Source organism: Lasioglossum baleicum, chromosome 8, assembly GCF_051020765.1.
Source record: "Lasioglossum baleicum chromosome 8, iyLasBale1, whole genome shotgun sequence".
Lineage (NCBI taxonomy): Eukaryota > Metazoa > Arthropoda > Insecta > Hymenoptera > Halictidae > Lasioglossum > Lasioglossum baleicum.
The window spans coordinates 5,059,634-5,081,185 of NC_134936.1; the positions used below are offsets into that span (position 1 = coordinate 5,059,634).

The window sequence follows — 21,552 nt, forward strand, 5'->3', positions numbered from 1 at the left end:
TTAGCCCAACATTGTGCCTCTTCATGACCTCGCTTTGTACAGAAAGTGCAAGTTGCCGCTGTTCTCTTCCTACCATCGTCGTTTGGGTCTAGTCTTCTTCTTTTAGGACTAGATTTACCAATGAGTTTGCGTTTTCTTCCTTCAGGGCAATCTGCTCGTAGATGGTCTGTACTGTCACACGTGTAACAACGTTTCTTGTCAAGCCACGATCTTCGGTGTTGTCCTTTAAATTCTTCCTCTTCCTTCTTTTCCTTCTCGGATTTTGTGAACTGCGCTAACCCAGCAATCAACTGCGAGGTTTCCTCAAAATTGGCGTTATGCACTGCTTGGCGCACGTTTTGATCGGTAATACCTCCTATTATAATTTCGATCAACTCTTCTATCTTGAAGACGACGCGGGTTTGCCGTAAATACAGCAATTTCGTGCGTGCATATTCAGCGTACGTTGTCGCAGCATCACTGGTATATTTTATTGCCCGCAAGAGTCTTTCATGTAAATTTTTCTTTGACACAAATACATCACACAAATCTTCGCAGAACTTACTCCAGTTTCGCGGTTGACCCGTCCATTCCTGATACCAATCCTTGGCAGCTCCTCTCAACGCATGGGTCGCGAGAGAAAGGCGTTGTTGCTCGGTCTGCTTTTGCGTGATTTGCTCCACCGTGTTGCACCACGTTTTTGCGTCCTGTCCTAGATCACGGCCATCAAATTCAGGCACCACTTCCACTAGTTTTGAAGACAGTATGCTGTTCCCCGCACTAGTAGCACTCGCTGTTATTTTTTCGAAAACTTGTCGAACAAGCTCATTAAGCGTGGAAACGCCACTCGCAGATGCACTCGCAGATGCACTCGCAGATTCACTCACAGATGCACTCGCGGATTCCATGATGCGTTTGGAATACAAACTCGTTGCCCGGACTTCTCAGGAACCGTACAGACGCGAAAGTTACTTATCCCACTTCTGATGTTAGAAACACATTTGAAAAACGATGTTATTTGTCCCATAGTTCTGGGGTAAGTGCCGTGCGGTTCCTCACAGTCCTCTTACCAAAAGGCATAGCCTTCCCCACTCCGTGGCCAGATCCTTCAGAACCATGTGTTATTATTATTTAGCAATACGACGTCGGGTCGCTTGCCTTTTCTAAAGGTCTCGCTTTCAATACACAGTCAATGGTTGTATACCGATACCTGAGAGACCCTAAGCGGTCCCTAGTTTTTATGGCATTGGGGCTATTTATTAGATTCACGGCCATACACGCCATAAATACCTTGCCATAATTATGTGAAGGAACCAAACATGTGTTCGGTCGTCCTTCCCGAAACTGCGTTGCCGCTATCACGTTGACACGCTAACATATCTTTAGTTTGAAGCTGTTTTAAACTAAGAACATTGTAAAGTTTACATTCCTTTGCCTTGTTCAATTCTTCTTCCTTTTTATTTCTTAAAATCCTGCATTCTTTCTTTGTTTCTTAAGGTTTCAGTTCCATAAGTAGATCTTTTCGTGGACTTCACTTTACTTTGTTTTTTATTTTTTTTTTCACTACTTTTGAATTTATTTTTTGCCAAATATTTTTACTTTATCTATAATACTCTGTATCTAGAATCATATCCTATCTACTTCACGTGTATTGAATAGATACCTAACCTAAAACGTTAGGTTGAAGTGAGACTCCTTTCTCATCGTAGTTGCAATTCAAACCGCAGTACTAGGAACATTCCTAGTGATTTTTGTGCCGCAGTAATTAGCTCCTCGTTCACTGTAATGTACGCAATGCTGAGGGCTTAATATTTTTATTCAACAGGAAAGAGAAGAGTTTCATTTTATATTGTTATTGTATCGAAGTAGGTATCTAAAATAATAATAAAACTTTCTCCTATGGAATTTAAAGCAATATAAAGAATGTACAATCATGTGATAAACAGTCCTTTGATGATCGAGATAGAGAAAAATGGTCTTATTTTTAGGAGAAGAATGTTTGTTCAAATCCTGAGATTATGAAAATATGAGAATGATTGACAATTTTGTTTGCCTCGCCAACGAGAATACATTCTTATTGAAGTATATAAATTTATTCAGGAACGAAATATTTATTTTTACGTATTTTAATCTCGGGAAAAAATACTGCAGTAAAACGTATACCGGCACGTACGTTTACCCTACCGTCAATTAACCCTTTGCACACTTATACCATTATTCAAAATATTTGTTACACTATTAAATTTGTATAAAATAAACTACTAAACGTATTGAATATTGTCTAAACGTATTAAACATTATGTCAATTTTATATCAATAAAATTAAGAAAATCATATAAAATAGAAATATTTCAGGCCGGAAGAAAAATTCGGTTTTCGAATTAGAATAGCTCCGAGTGCAAAGGGTTATACTAGTTCGGACAGGTCCTAGTGGTCCAGGCCAGAATTAAACCACTAAATACAGTCCAAATTATATCGTCTTTAGCGCCATTTTAATAGGAAAAATGCCACAAATAAGTTGGCGAAAGTCCCTTAAAAAATAATGAAAAATAAAAAAGTTTTATAAAAATGGAAAAATAAAATAGATTTTCTTGTTAGATCAAGGCTTTACTGCATTTCAAAAATGTGTTTGATATTATACATGATATTTTCAATGTTCCTGATACGTTTGTGTTGGTTTCAGTTCGATTTTCGTTAGATATAGGTGCCAGGCTAAAAATAGGGGTGCAGATAAGGTCATATAAGTATAAAAAATTAAGATTAAAAAATAAGATAATATAGTTCGTCATCGAAGTCATACTCCCTTCTTAATTTGTACAGTTTTTTCTGTAGGAAATTCACGGTAGTGCAAAGAAATCATTATTAAGTAAATACTGGACCATAAGGCTGCAATAGTATAATATAAAATAAATAGGCCCGTTACGCATCATGGAACATCATAATCGAGTCCGCAAACGTGTTCGGCTATCAGGATCTCCCCCGGTATCTTCCGGCGACACGATTACGAATCTCCCTAGAGTACCGTTTCGTCCCGATTTACTTCACCAAGAAAAATTTGATTCTGCCCATAATCTTACGTTTTCTCATTTATCTCCACCCTCACCATACCACCCCAATTCACCATTCTGGCCGATGCAGAGTAGACTTTAGAATGACCCATATCATGAAAAATTGTCGAACCCCCACTTCGTATAATTTTCAGAATTACTTTCAGTATTTTCAATTGAAAATTGACAGGGGTTACGTCCTTGCACAGCAACATATTTAAATTAATTTTTCAATCAAAACGCTGTTTGATGTGGATTTTCGTCGATCTGTACATACATGTATTCAATAAATGAAAATTCATCGAAAATGTAGCTCAAAAGTAAAATAAAGTGAGAATTAAATTACAATTGAGTTTGCTGTGCCAGTCATATAAAAATATCATTTGTATTTGAAAATAGTGCATACGTGTACAATTTACCACGAATGATTGAAAATATGATGTAGTTTATTATTAATCCTTTACGGATGGTACTATTTTTATGTATACGGAGTGAACTTAAACGTATAGAACAATTCTGAAAGTTTAATTTAATATATTGCGTTAATGGAAAAGATTATTAGAAGTTATGTGATAAGGCTTAATTTTACAGTCGATAGCTGTTTCTTGCATGATGTATTTTCGAACACTTCCTCTTAATCAGAATTAAAATTGTCTTAAACTGTCTTTCTCTTAATCGGAATTGAAATTGTGGAAATTATAATCATCATCTTAGATGTCCCAAGAGAATAATTGTTTTCTTTTAGAGCTTTGATATTCAGATTTTCATCTAACTTGGAAATATTACAAAATTCAAAAGTGTTATATTAGTTTTACGATTACTTCTCTTTTTTGCGCACCTGAGTACTGTACTTCCGTTAGTTTCTCTGTGCTTTTGTGTGTGTACTAGTGTTTTGTGCGGAGACTTCTCTGGATATCGGTGTTCAAAAAGGGGCAAGACATTTCAAACACCTGTTATATGCAAAAGGTAAGATTTCAATCTTCTTTTTCTGAGTGAAAGAAATGTGTGCGAATAAATTAGACCAACTGTTTAGTCACTGTTTGTTGCTCATCTTTTGACACTTATAGTGATTGCTTCCTGAACGAACAAACAGCTTGTTATTGTACAATTAAGCCTTATCGGATATACAATGAAATAAGTTGACTTCTTACCAAACATAAAATAAGAGACTGTTTACCTGTATGTGAGAATTATAAATCAATTTAAATAGCATAATAAGATAATAGTTTTTAATCAATTTTATATTTCATATTTTAATATTTTTAATACTTTTAATGTTTCTAACGTTTCTATGAAAATGGTGCTTGGGGATGATTAATCCCATTCGTTAAATCTGTGTCTAATTTTCTGTACATTATGAAGAAACAAACATACTCATTTTTGTGTGTATGTTTTTTTGTACATGACGAGTTTATCATTGCGTTTGTCTTTATCGTGAATAAAAATATATATTTCATATTTTAATACTTTTAATACTTTCAATGCTTCTAACGGCGAAGATAATAATAGACATTTCTGTAAAAATGGTCCGAGTACTTGGGGGTGATTAATCCCATTCCTTAAAGTATCTAATTTTCTCATTCTGTACATTATGAAGACACAAACATACTCATTTTTGTATTTCTTTTTTTGTACATCGTTTAATTGGAGAAACTCCAATTATTTGAGGAGTAAATATTTAATTTATATTGAATTTATAGTTATAATTAAATTAATATGAAAATTTTAGTATTTAATATTATTTGATTAAATTCAATTTTAAATATTATAAATTTTATATAATAGAATTTTAATATTAATTGAGGTGTTAATATTATAGATTTTATATAGAATTAATAATATTTTAGGGTTAATATTATATATTTTATATATAGAATTAATATTATTTGAGGCAAATATTATAGATTTTATATAGAATTAATATTATTCAGGAGGTAATATTATAAATTTTATATAGAATTAATATTATTTGAGGGGTAATATTATTCCTCAATAATATTAATTTTATATAAAATTATAATATTACTCCTTAAATAATATTAATTCTATATAAAATCTATAATATTAATCCCTCAATTAATATTAATTCGTAATGATAACATTACGTTTGCCTTTTATCGTGAATAGAAATATTAATAAAAATATTTTCCACGTAGAAAACACGAATAATGATAATGACTGACGCTTGATTTGTTTGATCGAATATTTTTGGCCAGCGGTACTACAATATCCATGAAAGATTCGTGCCTAACGGTTCCTCGCATATTGGCAATTACTTTACGGCTGAAACAAAATTGGAATGGCTGGCTCTTTTTATCCCCTTTGCCGGGAAATCGATTTAAACGTTCCCCTTTTTCCCGCGAAGAACGATCAAAAGTTGGAAACACGAAAACGAAAAGAGATCACAATAGAATGCAATAAAAGTGGCTACAAAGGTGTGCGGGGTGGCGCGGCGGTCGGGGAGAACGTGGGGGAGGAAGAGAGAAAAGGGAGATTGATTGTGCCGGCACTTGCTCTGGCGGAACACATCGATGAAGTTACATTACCGACTAGACCGAGTTACGCAAAGTGGACGCTACAAACTGGACGGCCGCTAAACTTAATTTGCACTTCGACCCAACTTCCGGTTAAACCGCGTCCCGACGGCGGTGCCGAGTCGCTCTTCAGAACTTCGACGGCGGTGTGCCTGACTATTCACCGATCGCTTTCCAAGTCGAATCTCGTTTTCTGTCGCGTGATGTTAACACCCGCGTTCCCGGTCCCGTCCCCGTGAATTCTTTACTGTTTCAAACAGTCACATTAACCCTCCCCGTGTTTTTACCAAATATTGAGTTGGGGTAAAAGTTTCTTTGTATTTTAATGCAGAAATGAATCGAGTTTTTTCCATATTTTAAATGAAGTGTATTAAATCAAGTTTGTGCCGTTTTGAACGACCACCTTTTCCAATTTTTCGGGGTAAAACCATAATCCCATCACTGTAGAACTTCTGTGATGGGTAAACTTTACTTTACCGGACTCAAAATTTGTGCCTTTCTCCCATAAATGTATTTGGTATGTAATCCAGTAGATTTATACCCGGCGCGGCTGCAGATCGAAGTTTCGATCCTGTAGGATCAATGGTTCAGGAGATATGCTTGCTTAAAGTTGAGCAATCTGCAGTGTTTTTGACAGGAAAGGGCCCCGCCATATTAGTTTGCAGTGACGGTCGCGCGCTGCTTGCGGAGCAGAATAATTAATGTAGGAGTGGCAAGGACTGGCAGTTCTGCTCGGTACGCGGCTCGCGGTCGTCACTACGAAGCAATATGGTGGCGCCCTTACCTGTCAAAAACTCTACAGATTGCTCAACTTTAAGCAAGCATAACTCCTGAACCATTGATCCTACAGGATCGAAACTTCGATCTGCAGACGCTCCGGGTACAAATCTACTGAATTACATACCAAATACATCATAATTTATAGGAGAAAGGCAGAAATTTTGAGTTCGGTTTTTAAAATTTTATTTTTATTTAAATAATCATTATACTTCAAATTTCCTTCAATTACTAAACTTGAAATTTCCGTCGATTTAAACTTGAAATTTCCCTCAATTAAAAGTTGAAATTTCCCTTAATTTAAACTTGACATTTTCCTTGAATTAAAAACTTGAAATTTCCCTCAATTTAAACTTGAAAATTTCCTTAATTTAAACCTGAAATATCCCTCAATTTGTGAAGTTGACATTTTTTCTGTCTATTCCGGACACAGTTCATCGAGTCACTATGTATAGTGAACCACGAAAGTATTTGAACGCACTTTAAAACAGTATAACATTTTTATAATTGTACCAAACGATCTGATGTTTTGTAAGCAATTAGAAGAATTGGTTTACTAAATGATCTGCAAAAAAGATTTTCCAAAAATTACAATTTACCAGGGTGCATGCAAAAATAGAAAATGAATTTTTTTTTAATTTTTTATTTGGGCTTTAATGAAAATTTAAAATATACGTTTTGTAGATCTATGTTAGTTATACACATGTTGAAAATTTCATCAAAATCGATTAACATACCCAAGAGCTACAAGTGATTAAATGTGGTGAAAATCATAGTTTTTCGCGACTTATGGCCAGTTTCTGTTTAAAATCCACAGAATCGTACATCTTTCAAATTTTCAGCATGTGTATAACTAAAATATATCTACAAAACGCATATTTTAAATTTTCGTTACGGGCTCTAATAAAAAAGTTAAAATGTTACCTCTTTTACTTTCACATGTAATTCTTAGCAATTACAATTTATTCAAAATATTCTTCGCATGTCATTGAGTAAATCAATGCTCAAAAAGAGTCGGGTTGTTTGGTCCGATCATAAAAAAGTTATGCTGTTTTAAAATGCGTTCAAGTACTTTCGTGGTTCACTATATATGTTTACTTTATTGCATATTATGAACCTCAATAAGATACATGTGGTAGGTAGATAATCGAATGGGGAACGTATAGGGGAGAAGAAAGAGGCCGCTATCCGCAGGGACGTGTAGTAAATGCCCCTTCCATCTATTTTCAAACTACAGTTTAAATAAAATATTGATTTCACTGACACAAATTGAAACCATATTGTTAATACGCATCTCTCATTCTCTTTGTAATTCAAGATATTACTTGCATTTTTACCTAATTTTGATATCAACACCGATATTTTCTACGATATTCAATGAGTTTCGAGTCTTCGGCCATGTGCAGAGTGTCCAAACTTCCTTGAAAAGGGTGACTCCAGAGGTCATTTCAAGTAACTAGTTCTTTCCTCGGAAATGTTCTCTGCGACTTCGCTTAGGACTAACGAAAAACATGAACCAATCAGAGCGCGGCTACAGATGAGCGTAGCGTACGTCCTAAATTTAATTTGTGGTTAACGAGATATTATCGAAATAATTTTCTATATGTACCTACTAGCTGAAAGCTGGTATTTTTCAATTCATTGGTTTGTTTATCAATAAATCAAAAACTACTTTTAGTTTTCTCCCACCTTCAAGAGGTGGGGGTGGTAGGTCACTTATGGTGTTATTGAATAGCATTTTTAAAAATATCAAATACGTCTACTTTTATTTTTCTGATCTGATGTGTATTTCTCGAGATATCCCCAGTTTTCAACGGTTTTTTAGACATTTTGATCTTTGTTCATTACAGCGCCATCTGTGAACCAAAATGCAAAATCTCCTGGTCAAATTTGTGTATTTTTTTCTGGAGAATCCAAATCTGCAATGAAAACTGGGGGTTCCTATTTAAGTTTTTTATCTTCCCCCATCAGGGGGTGGCGGTGGGGGTCGAGTTTGATATTATTGGATGTCCCCCTTCACGATGAACAACTTTCATTACTCACTTGTTTTGATCCGATGCATAGTTCTCGAGATATTTCAATGTCTTCAGATAAATCGTCCACCCTGTATATACAAAAGCATTTTTCGAGATTTAAAAATATGCGAACATGTAGCCCACCAAGTAGTGATCAAATTTTGTCTGAAACACTTTTAATTGCACTACCGTCAATTCGTCAAAAATGGTGTCAAAACTCAACAGTATTTCCGGTGATGCGATTAAAAATGTTTCAGACAAAATTTGATCACTACTTGCTGGGCTATGTTTTCGCATATTTTTAAATCTCAAATAATGCTTTTTACGTAAAAAGGTAAAGGTCACCTTGACTTTCTTAAATAGCACTATACGCAGAGTTGGACAAAAATGTTATTTCAATAAAAATTTTTGCCCAACTTTGACTATACGTATGTTTTGGACATCGTGGGATTGTCGCTGACGTCGAGACGAACTGAATATGTATGACCTTGAAATGACCTTAGACTCGCAAATTTTGTGTAAACGTGATAACCTACCTGGGGGAATTAATTACATTTTACAATTTTCATAGAATGTATCGTTTACTGGTTATTCTGGATGATCGAGTTAGTTGGGACACCATCTATATTTAAGAGACACGAATTTTGACTAACTTTCTGCGATTCTTGCCCACTGTGCAACGCCTAAAAAAGAACATTCAAAAATGGACTGCAGCTTCTCGATCGTTCGCGAAAAACAGCAAAATTTTGCGTAAAAATCGCGCTGATGACGACCACCTGGTGTATATGTAGAGCTTTCAGGGACCGAGAATTCCTTCCGCCACGGACCCTTTAGAAAAGAACAAGTATAGTCGGCGCAGGTATACCGAAAAGGGTTAATTAATTATATTATGACAATCATCCGTTTTCGTGTCTGCAAAATGCGAGGCACATGTGCGTCAAAGTGACGCCTGCTAGATGATCCGCGCAAAAGGAGCGGGGTAGAGGTGTCCTCGGGGACGTCCATGTACCCTTCCAGCTTCCCCCGGTCGCAACATCATCCTCCTACATCCCCCTGCCCTCTCGCACCCCCCCCCCACCGTTGGGATAAACAGATTAGGTAACTACGTGATAAGTCGGTAAGTGGGTTCACTCGGCCCACGGTCCAGCTCCGAACCCACCGACGTTCGCTCTAACATCTAACTACCTTGTTAGTGTCATTAGTAACGGTTGGGGTGTCATTAGATTTCGTTCTGTGCCTAGTTTTTCCACGCAGCCCTCTACCAGATCTGTCCTCGAGTAACGTCACCATCGAGGTGAACCTGGAAGCCCGTTCCTTGTTCCGGAAGGGTCGCAAGGTAATTGTCTGGAATGTTGAAATTGGTCAGACGTTTATTCGAAGTCACTAGGCTGGCAACAACGACACCGATGCGTTACATCCCATTTTGCAATAACTTTCTGAACCCCTTGCAGTATGTTGACGAGCCAGACTCACGATGAAGGTTCTTAACAAAGTCTAACAAATATGAATGTTACGTGTTTTATTTAGCAGATGAAATGATTTGATTCGTTTGTGATCAATATGTAAGCATTCGAATAAATGTAGCCATACAAAAAATAATTATTTAAATAAAAGTAAATTTTTAAAAAAATACCACGTTTTTAAATGGAGAGAAAAGTATGAAATAAATTTTTAGAAAACACCACATTTAAAAAACGGACTAAAAAGTATAAAATAATTTTTCTAGCCTCATACGGATTCCTAACCCCGTACGGGTAGTCCTGAAAATTTGTGATTGTGAATTTTTAGTAGCTATGAGAATACTTGTAAGATGTAAGACGAAAGGAAAAATGGAAATTGTGCATTTTTTAAGCATATTTTCGGAAACACCTGGTATATCAAAATGTTAATGAAATTCAAAAAACAAAAGGAGTGCCTTGAAGAGAAAGAAACGCTCTTTCTATTGCCTTTTTGCACAAGATTCTATGATAATTTTTTCGCTTTCTGGAGCCAGTTAAATTTAAAAAGCCCATATTTACTTCAATGTTGAATACCTCGAATAAAAAAAAATCACACAATATTCAACAACCACACAATTTACACAGGAAAGATAGCCCTTCCAAATGATATTAACGCGATTTATCAAAAAAATTTGCATTAAAAAAAATATGCACAAAATTTTTGTTAACCGTCAATGTTGTCTTCATTTCGCTTTAACTTTGTAAAAAAAACAACATAGCAACAATTTGAAACAGAGCATCTGAAACTAGAGGTTTCAGGCTTTCAAACCATTGTTTAACGATATCGATACGGCAATTTTTGACGGAGTTATGATCACGTAAAGTGGGACCAATTTTTCGGATTCGCACAAGTGATCCCTGAATTCTTTTGAGGAGTGTATCTTGTGTACATTATCTTAAATTTTAATAATAATCAGCTTTTTATTAATGGTTTTTATCGTAGAAAATTTTAGAATAACTGTTATTTTTGGTCGCTGGCTTATTTTGACTTTCGACTTGAAACGTAAGTACATGTATTATCATATCTATGTATTAAGAAAAATCCGAACCCGTTTCGAAGTTCGAAATATCCTCGATGCGTAGGATAGAACCCCTTAAACTCACCCCGCAGCTTTTACGAAGCACGCGTCCCGAGCGGAAGCAAATCAAGAGCGATCCTGCCAGGACAGGCAGGAGGACAAAGTGTTTTAAAGGCGCACGTACTACGTCAACGAGGCACGTGTGAGCACACCGCTGTCTCTTTCCTTACCAGCGAGGAATTAATCCCCCTATTGTTTTCCTACGGCGAAGAGACAAAGCTCGCTGTCGACGTCTCTCCTCGTGGAAAGGGACCAAAAGTGTAGAGGCGAGCGAGCGCAAAAGTCAGCGGGGAGACGCGGGTCCTTTTCTTCTGTGCGCCCCGAACACACTAATAAATTGGATCAGGCCGACTTACGACGAGTTGTACGAGTTGTCTGGCGCCGGGCTTTACTTCTGCCCGAGTCTAATCCAAGATCTTGAGTGGATTTCAGTTTCGGCCACCGGCAAATGTACTTAGCCGACCAACCGGTCTCGATTCTTCACCCTCCGCCCATTCTGCTCGCGATTTTCTAATCTTGTTTTGCTATCGTTCCCGCCACCGCTGCTGATCGAAGAACAATTCTAATGCGTTAAGTATAAATTCGAATCTACGAGCCCTGATTTTTGGGGATGTTCCTCGCGACCAAACTGCAGATTTTATGCGCCCACGGCGCACGGTGTGCAATATCGCCCGAAACGCGGACAAAATATAATGAAATTGTTGTTTGATTTTCACGAAACTTGGTATACTAAGGTTTTTTGTGTGCTGCTGATTAAGAATCTAATACCAGATTAATGTTTAACTTAACCGTTTATTAATTTTCATTAATAAAATAATGAAGTTTTGGATTCTGTATTATAATTTTAACATATAATCATATCATATAATACAAGACAATTGAAGAACAAGTAATACGATATAAATAAATTCAAACAGTAATATTCATAGTTTATTTGTTTGAAGCAGTGTAGAATTAATATTATTTGATATAAGAGATATCGAAGAATCACCTTTATGTGTATAAAAATATTTTTTACAAAAATACAGTATATAACATATATAAAATACATTATATAATTATATCATATATAAAATATATTACATACTTTATGTAACAACAAAACTTATTAAATATAATAGCGACTGTGACCCGCGACTCACGACTGTGATCTGCTCTGGACCGAAAAAGGCAATTAGGACCCGTTTCTATTGCTTATACAAACGTTATTTATAAATCGAAGTTTAAAACTTTAGATTCTCGAACGGCAACACAAATCGGTAACAGGATGCATCTAATAACATTACGTTTACATTACAAACATGAATAATTTATTAATAGCATATACATTTCTCTCTCTCTCTCTCATTGCTGATCAGATTAAGAATACTCTCTTGTTAGTAGAAATTTTTAAATAATATTTGAAGTATACTTATATTGACTGGATTTATTGCATCTATGCCATATACAAACTTTAGTGTAATAAATCCACGACAAGTCTCTCACACTTAAAACACGAGTATCTTTTGTTTGGGAAAACTTCGGCAAAATTTTATTTTTGCATATTATTATAGACATATTCAGTAATAATTTCCATGCAAAACCGCCGTGTTATCTCGTGTTCCTCACTTATTAAATGAAACTAAGAGTTGGTCAATGTGACTTTTCTACGCAAAACCGTAATGTTTAAGCTCTGTACGCTCTTATACTGAATCAGGAATGTCATATTAACGTTATAATCTCATTATTTAGTCACAGAAGTACCATTTACAATAAACAGAACTCATCCAAGCATACACATTCAAGACAGGTACAATATGTTCTCATTCTCTTTCAAATCATATGGACTAATAAAAATCGACATACAACTATGATTCCATAACGTTGTAATCGGTTTTTTTCATTAACTTTTATGATTTCTTATACTTTGAACTATTAACTAACGATATTACAACTCGTATAAACAATATCTGTTACTTTGAAAAATAGCATTCGCTTGCATTTTGTCCGCGTTTCTGGCGATATTGCACACTGTGCGGCGTGCCCTACCACAACTACAATAGATTGATAACTTTGATTAACCTTGCCGTAACATTTTCTTTACAGTTACAGTGATTGAACGTGTCTTTATCCCGACAAATGTTGTAGAAGGGAAAAGAAAATTTATATTTGTTGCATGGTTACATTTATTTCAATGTTTAAGTATTCATTACAAACGAATCAAATTATATTTCATCTAAAAAGAAACGCGTAAGGCGAGGGGTTCAATATTGATTGCAAGCGAATAAAATTGTATTTCATTTAAAAAGAAACGCGTAACATTCATATTTGTTAGACTTTCTTTGAAATCTTCATCGCGAGTGTGACTCGTTAAAATACGGCAAGGGGTTAGGGGGATGTTCTGGTTTTTCAATTTCAAAAACTTGATATTTCTTTCTTTGCGTTTCCTTTAAGTGTAAGTGCTGTGGAATAGGGTACCAAAGTATTTTTTGGAGTTCATTAAATTAACGTGGTTAAGCTTTAAATCCGCTTAGCTCGAAACTGCTATTTTCGGATCTGTCGCCACGATATTTCACGTTCTACGTGACCAATTGACGTGAAAAGCGAGAATCTTCAGCCCTGTTATCGCGCGAGCAAAATATTGATCAAATCTCTCCATTTTTTCTTATTTCTTTATCGCACTAATGGCCGAAAACTATTAAAATAAAATCGGTACTCTCAAGAAGTTGCCATTTGGTAAATAATCAGGATATTTAATCGCTTTTGGCTCGTACCGTAACTACACTTCGGGACGAAAAGATAGCACACTTTGAAATTAATGTAATTTCTGTTTATTAAGCATTAGCTAGAAATTCAATTTTTTCATACAGATATTTTTAGTGTGTCTTTCTCAACATATATGAATGAAATGAAACAAAGCTTCATTCACTTATCTATTTTTATTGAATAAAGTAGAATTATTAACGAAAAATAGAGGTACAAAATGATAGCACACTTAACGAAAAACTTGAAATATAACAGAATTCAATATTTTGTAGGACGTCCTTTAGAGCTAACCAACCGTCCAAAATGCACTATTTTAAATTGCTAATATTTGGGAATTGTTTGTCATTTTCGTACACAGCTTTGGCAAGATGTCCCCAACAATTTTTAATAATATTGAGGTTGGAGATCTTGCTGACCACTCCAAAACACGAATAATTTTGGAAGAAAAGTATTTCCTGACCGCTTTCGCCGCGTGGACTGCGACATTACCTTATTGTAAAATGTGTTTATTTGCAGCAATTCTTACAGCATACGTGTTTAGTTATTCATTTATCATTTCAATATACCGTTCACTATTCATTTGTCCTTTTATAAATTTGATTTCTGTTTTACCCCAATATCCAATATCGGCCCCAATTTATCATACAGCCGCCTCCAATTTGGCGACGGCTTAAAAATTGCTGTTCTCCATTCAAATCATGCTAGCAATAGCGTACGCCGTCTGGACCATCGAAATTAAATCTCTTTTCGTCAGTAAATATGACTCTTTACCGCTTTCTCCTCATATTTATATACTTTTGGGCAAATTGTAAGCGGAACGTTTTATGCTCCATCTTTAACCAAGGTTTCTTTTGCAATTTTCTTCGCGCTAAGTGCTTGCATTTTTGTAAAACACAACGTACGTTCTTTCCGTTACTGTTTACGCCAACACTTTCGGCGATTTGTCTTGCAGTCATCCGCGAATTTGATGCTGTTCTCAATGTTGCATGTTTTTCACGGGCAGTTAAACTTTGTGGGCGCCCAGAACTCTTCATTTTCCCGTAATTTTCAGGATAATTTAACAAGCTCATAATAACTTTTCGGCATCTATTTACAGTTTTTGATATTTGTGTAATTCAATCTTGTTCTTCCTTTCCTTAAGGTAGTTCTTTTCCACGACCCAATCTTAACGATTTAGTATGTTGTTTTTTAAAATAATCTTTACTTTATCAATTACGTTTTGCAATAAATGTTTGCTCTTCAGTAACTTCTGCACAACTGACAAATGTAAAACTGCTATTTGTGCTATCATTTTGTCCCGCTTGTGGGCCCCAGTATTTACGTTTTCATGTCGAAAATTCTATTGACGTAAATATTGTGGATGATATTCAGTCTATTGCATGTACAGCCATGTCAAAATATGTTGACATGTTAAGATATTCATTTTCTTCAGTTTAATGTACTAAATGAGGAAAAATAGACGATGTGCTATCTTTTTGTCCCGGAGTGTACATTCATACAGATGGATAAAAAACGTTTATTATTCATTCAATCCTTCATGATTGACGTTTTTCTAAAAATACTTTATACAAAAATCTGTAATTTTCATTATTTTTGCTTTAACAAAATCAGACATACGTATACTGGAAATGCTGGTAAATATGTGTACAAAATCGCAATGCAAGTGGTTTAATTGTTTTCTTGAGAGAAATACCTTAAAAATTCATAATTCTGTAATTCTTTCAAATAAACCATTTTTAATACAATGATTAATATAATTACAATATAGTTTCCTTTGATTCTAGTTGCTATCAAAAAGACTGGAAACATGTTCGGTTGTATAAACATTTATTATCGTGAGTTAGTGTCAATTTGCAACTATTATAAGTTTCTTTTACAATTTTCTATTCTGTTTTTCCATTTTCAGCTTGGTATTTATTCTCGAATTCCCAATACGCAACTGGCTCTCTATAAAAGACTTCACAAGATAAAATGATTTGTAAATTAGTTGAACGAAGCCGTGTGACAATGGAGAAAACCATAAACACACTAAAAATGTTTTTACATTCTTAGCTCGAAATTGTATACTGATCAGCGGAATACACGTTATAAAATGTTATTTTAACAAAATTATGAACATTTGAATGTTTATTCCTGTAATTAAACGAATCAGTTTACGTAAGAGAAAAATGTTTCAGTTAAAAGAACTTTGTGTAAACGCATTTCTAAAACAAATTTTATTTCTACATACACATCCTTCGATATTTTCTCATCGAAAATACCAAAATAAAATAAAGGATATCACCTTAATTAATATGGAACCATAAATACGTTTGATTGGTTTCCGTGGAATCAAAATATAGAGTTTCATGTTTTTTGTACGTGGGAAAACGGATGATTCGCAATATTCTATACTTGTTTATTGTATTCGCTGAATTGCAGTTATTTAAACGATGTATGAATTTCAGAAATGTTTTTGTTATCTCGAATGAGTACATTTTTTCCGAAACTCAACCAGCAGAAGCGATTCCTCTATATGTAAAAGGTACATTTATGTAAGTAGTATTGGTTTTTGCATCGTTCTTTAATTATCGCTAGACTGTACAATTTAACCATTTTAAACCAATTTAAACATTTAAGGACATCAATGTATTAGTTTCGGCTTACTTAGTACCATAATTAAAAGTAGAATACAATTTTTATTTGGCTTCGGTGTCCTGCAACCAATGCGCACATTTTTTATTTTGCATAAAGATCCACAGTCTAGTGATAATTAGATTGCATTTAGATGCAAAATGAAAATGCTCTGCATTGATTGTGGGAGGCAGGAGTAAAATAAAAATTGCTATCATCCCTTAATGATCTTGTTGCATTAAAAACAACGTTACACTATTCTTAAATTTGTCTCATTCTTTTCCTGTTTTATATTTCACCCAACTAATTTCTTTATCAATTGTATTATTACATATATACAAAACAATTGTTAAATTACGGTTGTAAAATCTACTATTATTATTATATCTTTATCGTATAAAGATATTAAAAGTATATAATGACAATTATTAGATTTAATGTATAGTATTCAAATATAGGTGAAAAGAATGTATTTAGTTTTTTTTATGTGACTAATGTGACTTCGGGGTTAGAATTAATAAAAGGTTTAATCATTTAAAATTTAATCTATAAAAAGATTATAACGGGAAATTGAAGGAACACAATTTTTAACTTTGGATCTTTGTTTGGACTAGTGAGGAGGTAAACATACAAAAAGTCCCCACTCCTAGAAGGTGAGCGGGGTGCAGGGGGGTACGTAGAAGGTCCCCTTTTTCGGTTTTCCGCTTATATCTCGGAAACTATGCGTTCTAGCGATAAGACCATTCTATACAAAATTAAAGCTGACAAAATGTGCCACAAGATTGATTGAATTCAGTTTTTCGCTATCTCACATAGTTTCCGAGATATCCGCTTTCAAAGTTCACTTAGTGTGGATTTGTGCATTAGTGGAGCTGCGAGCATCGATGATAGCGGCGCGGCGCGGTGAAAAGAAACCAGCATTCCTGACAACATTTCGACACATACTAATAAAAAAGTATATATGTATTTTCTTTGTTTTTCTTTTTTTTCACCGCACAGCTCACCTCGCTGCTCCACTAGAAATGCACCCTAATCCGCAGTAATAGGTACGCAGTACTTAGTATATGGTTCCTTTTCGATGAACAAAATGTTATCCATTTTATTACCACGTTTTTATTAGCTCGCTTTCTTGTTTGTTTGTGTGTCTGTTTGTCTGTTTGTTCGGTGGCAAATTTTGCAATTGATTTTGAACTAACTTCCCGATGAGCTAGAGGCTTGAAATTTTAAACATAGCTCAGAACTGGATGACAATGCATTATTCAAAAAAAATTTTTTTAAAAGTCCATCCGTTTTTTATCCAGACTTTCTTATGTCGTATTAGGTTTTCAGGGCCTCCATTTTCTTTTTGTATTCAAAACATGTTATTTTCTTTCATAAAATAATAACATATTATTATTTCATGATAAATTAGGAATAATATTAAAAATTTCTGTACCATTATTCAAAATATTGTTTACATTTTATTAAACATGTTGGGATCAAACTTTCTGAAAATTTCTTGTCACATCCTGTAGTAAACTAATTGCTCTAGCTTTCCAAAACAGTTCAAATCATATAGTAAAATATGAAAACAGTTATCGTGTTTTTTAGAGCGTCCAAATATTAATCCGAGTCACTGTATCCGTGTATACGTGTATATCCGAATAATGTTGTGTTCTTTGCTAAATGGTTTTACGAAACAACCAAAGAGTAAGATGGAAACGCTGCCAAACGTAAAATGTTTCGTTGGTAAATTTCGTTTCGGCATTATCGAGATTCGATAAATTGCAGTACGTTGGCGACAACATCGAAAAAAATTCTGCAGGAAAAGTGCAAGCCCAAATTGAAAATTAGCGATCCATAAACAAATCGAGGTAATTACGGAAAATGTTTCCGAGGGGATATACATATTTTCCGGGATGAGAAGTCTGCCATTAAACGCGAGGACAGGACATCGATCGCGAGAAATTTAATTGCACCGTTATACATATATACCACACGCGAAAATCCTCGCGAACGGTCGTATTAATTTTGCAGAGGCCGGAGACTATTGGACAGTGACACGATATGAGTTTGCTCAACGGTGTAATTGTTCCGCGCTGGTTACGAAAGTTCGTTTCCGCCGTGGGAGACTTGTTCCCAACTAATGTGAATTTTATCTTCCCCCGGTCGACGAGTTTTTTATCTTTATCGGTTTAAAAACAAATGGGAAACAGTGCCTGCGGTAGAAATGTCTGAAATTGAGATAAATCTACTGAAAAGATTCGCAGACGTTACATAAACATTACGAATATTAATTATACAATTGTCAGATATTCGAGAAAGTTTTTGTTGTTTTTTATTAGTCAGAGATTTTGGAATTTTCATGACCATTCAAATATCATTTTTAATTTTTCGTATAAAAAACAACTGTTCCACTAGGTACATTGTTTGAAAGTGTTCATATTACTATTTTTATACATATATTAGCACAGAACAGTTTTAAAGATATTATAAAAAAATATGTAATTTTCATTATAGTTTTACTTTAATAAAATCAGACATGTACTTCCAATGCTGGTAAATATGTGTGCAAAATCACAGTGCAAGCGGTTTAACAGTTTTCTTGAAAGAAAATCTTAAAAGTTCGTAATTCTGTAATTGATAAATATTTTTAAATAAAGAGAGTATTAAGTACTCTCTAAAAAAAAATAAACCATTTTTAATACAATGATTTATATAATGACTACACTGCGGATCTTCATGCAAAATAAAAATTGTCTGCATCGATTGGAAGAAATAGAAACTGAATTGATTGCTATTTCTTTCCTTAATGATTTTAACAAAGGAGAAATCATACATATAATGACATCTTCTATTTCGAAAATTTTTCATTAATTTTGAATTTCATCTAGTCGATTTTGCTATAAATGCATAAAGATTCGCAGTCTAATAATGACAATATATATAGTAGTTTCGTTTGATTGTTATTACTACCAAACAAATTTTCGGTTGTATGAAAATTGAAATAAATCTATTGAAAAAATTCGCAGACGCTAACATTACATACAAATTTTTTATTGTTCACATTTTACAGATTCTGTTCAAATCAAAATGTTTAATATCAATAATCATTGAAAGCTCTATTAATATTGAACGAACAAAATATGTGTTGCAGAAAAATGTGCACATTTTACAGATTCTGTTCGAATCAAAATGTTTATTATCAACAATCATTGATAGCTCTTTTAATATTGATGAACAAAAAATATGTTGAAGAAAAATGTGCACATTTTACAGATTCTGTTCAAACCAAAATGTTTATTATCAACAATTATTGAAAACTCTTTTCATATAGATGAACGAAATATATGTTCCTGTCACAGAAAAATGTGCACATTTTACAGATTTTGTTCAAACCAAAATGTTTATTATCAACAATTATTGAAAGCCCTTTTAATATTGATGAACAAAAATATGTTGAAGAAAAATGTGCACATTTTATAGATTTTGTTCGAACTAAAATGTTTATTATTAACAATCATTGAAAACTCTTTTAATATTGATGAACAAAAAATATGTTGTAGAAAAACGTTCACATTTAACAGATAGTTTTAAAAACACACAGACAAACAGATTTTTTAAAAAAAGATTTGCTGGTTCGTGCTTTAAATGGAACCTATGCAAACGTTCCAGACATTTGTAGGACTATTTTTGATAAATGTAAAAAAAACGCGTAAATATAGTCTATTCATATCTGTGACGGGAGAATGGGCGAAAATTCGTAATCCAATGGGATTTAGCAAGTGAATACATCGAGCACACACGAGCTCGATAGAATCTAGTGTAGTCGATATCGGAGCTCGTTGGAGGTGGCCTGTTGTTCGACACCGAACGAGCCGCATGAATTTTTATGAGCTTAGGAAATTAATTTGTGTTTTTCGCTAAGCCTCGGCTTAGCGCCGCGGTAATTAATTGCACTGATTGCTTTGCATCATTAATAAGCGGTTCTCTGGGTTTCGTAACGTTTACCCCCCACTGGATTGCGGATCTACGCGCGGCCAATACCATCGTTTCTCTTCATCCCCCTTGGTCCTTTTGTCTGCGCGCGCTTCAATCACCCATGAGACGGCACAGCCATTTTTGTTTAAATGTGTAACGAACGCTTCGTGATTTTCAAACGCTCGTGCACGAGTTTTTCATTTTGCAACTCGGAAATTTATCGTTTATACAATTGTAGATTTATTCGAAAGAACTTATTATTCATAAATACACTGCAGACTTTATGCAATAATATTCTTTACACTGTTGAGTACCACAACAATGCCCATAAAATGTTCTGCATTGATTGTGGAAAGCGGGAGTAGATAAACATTGATCTCATCCCTTAATGTCTTTATTGCATCAAAAACAACATTACAATAATCTTCTGAAATTTTTCTAATTTCTTACCTTTTTATATATCGCCCAGCCAATCTCTCCATAACTGCATAAAGATCCGCAGTCTACGCATAAAAGATACACAAAGTCTACACAATTTATTTAACACTAAATCTATACCACTACCGGTTTCATATTTTTCATTTTACAATTGTTGAGATTATGACGTTGCTTGCATTGAAATTGATTGGATAAATTTCTTTATCCAAGCACACATTGTGTTAAAAATTGCACTAAAACTAAATAAATAGAGCCTTGCAATTCTTGTAAGCTGAAACATCTTTATCGCTTTCAGTGACCGGTAGTTTTAGTGTTAATAGTACAAGAATACTAGAGACACATCCAATAGAAACGAAACAAGATTATCATAACAATGACTTTTGTAACATTCTCACGTCTCGTAGATCCTAATCAAATTGGATTTATTTAATAATAATCTAATTAATAGAGGTGTGCGAAGCGGTACAGGAATTGCTGAAAATGTCCGGGAATCCCGTGAATGTGTTCGGGATCTCTGAGAATATTATAAAATGGTGGAAGGAAAACTCAGAAAGATATCCTATATTATCAGTTGCTGCAAAACGTTACATCGCTATACCAAGTACACAAACAACTAGCGAAAGGCTGTTTTCAACAACTGGAAATATTGTTACCATCAAAAGAACCAAGCTATTGGCAACAAATGTAGAGAAATTAATTTTTTTACACGACAATTTAAAATAAAACTATGTATATACTATATGTATATCTTAGTTTTTAATTATACAATGTATACTGTGTTTTCATTTATTGTTTGCTGTAACTTGTGCATTACAATATGTAATTATAATTTTTTCCATATTGTCAACGGTAAGTTGATGTCTTTT

At 34.3% G+C, this 21,552-nt stretch overlaps 1 protein-coding gene across 3 annotated transcripts in view; it reads left to right on the plus strand.

Annotated features, from left to right (window-relative positions):
* Drgx (Dorsal root ganglia homeobox) overlaps positions 1-21,552 on the plus strand; it is a 157,984-nt gene that overhangs the window by 84,656 nt on the left and 51,776 nt on the right. For 2 of the 3 annotated variants that reach the window (XM_076429499.1, XM_076429500.1), the window contains one exon: positions 3,915-3,992. The exons of the other annotated variant lie outside the window; for it this stretch is intronic. In XM_076429499.1, coding sequence (XP_076285614.1) covers positions 3,915-3,992 — 78 coding nt within the window. The remainder of the gene's footprint in view (positions 1-3,914; positions 3,993-21,552) is intronic. 3 annotated transcript variants of the gene reach the window in all.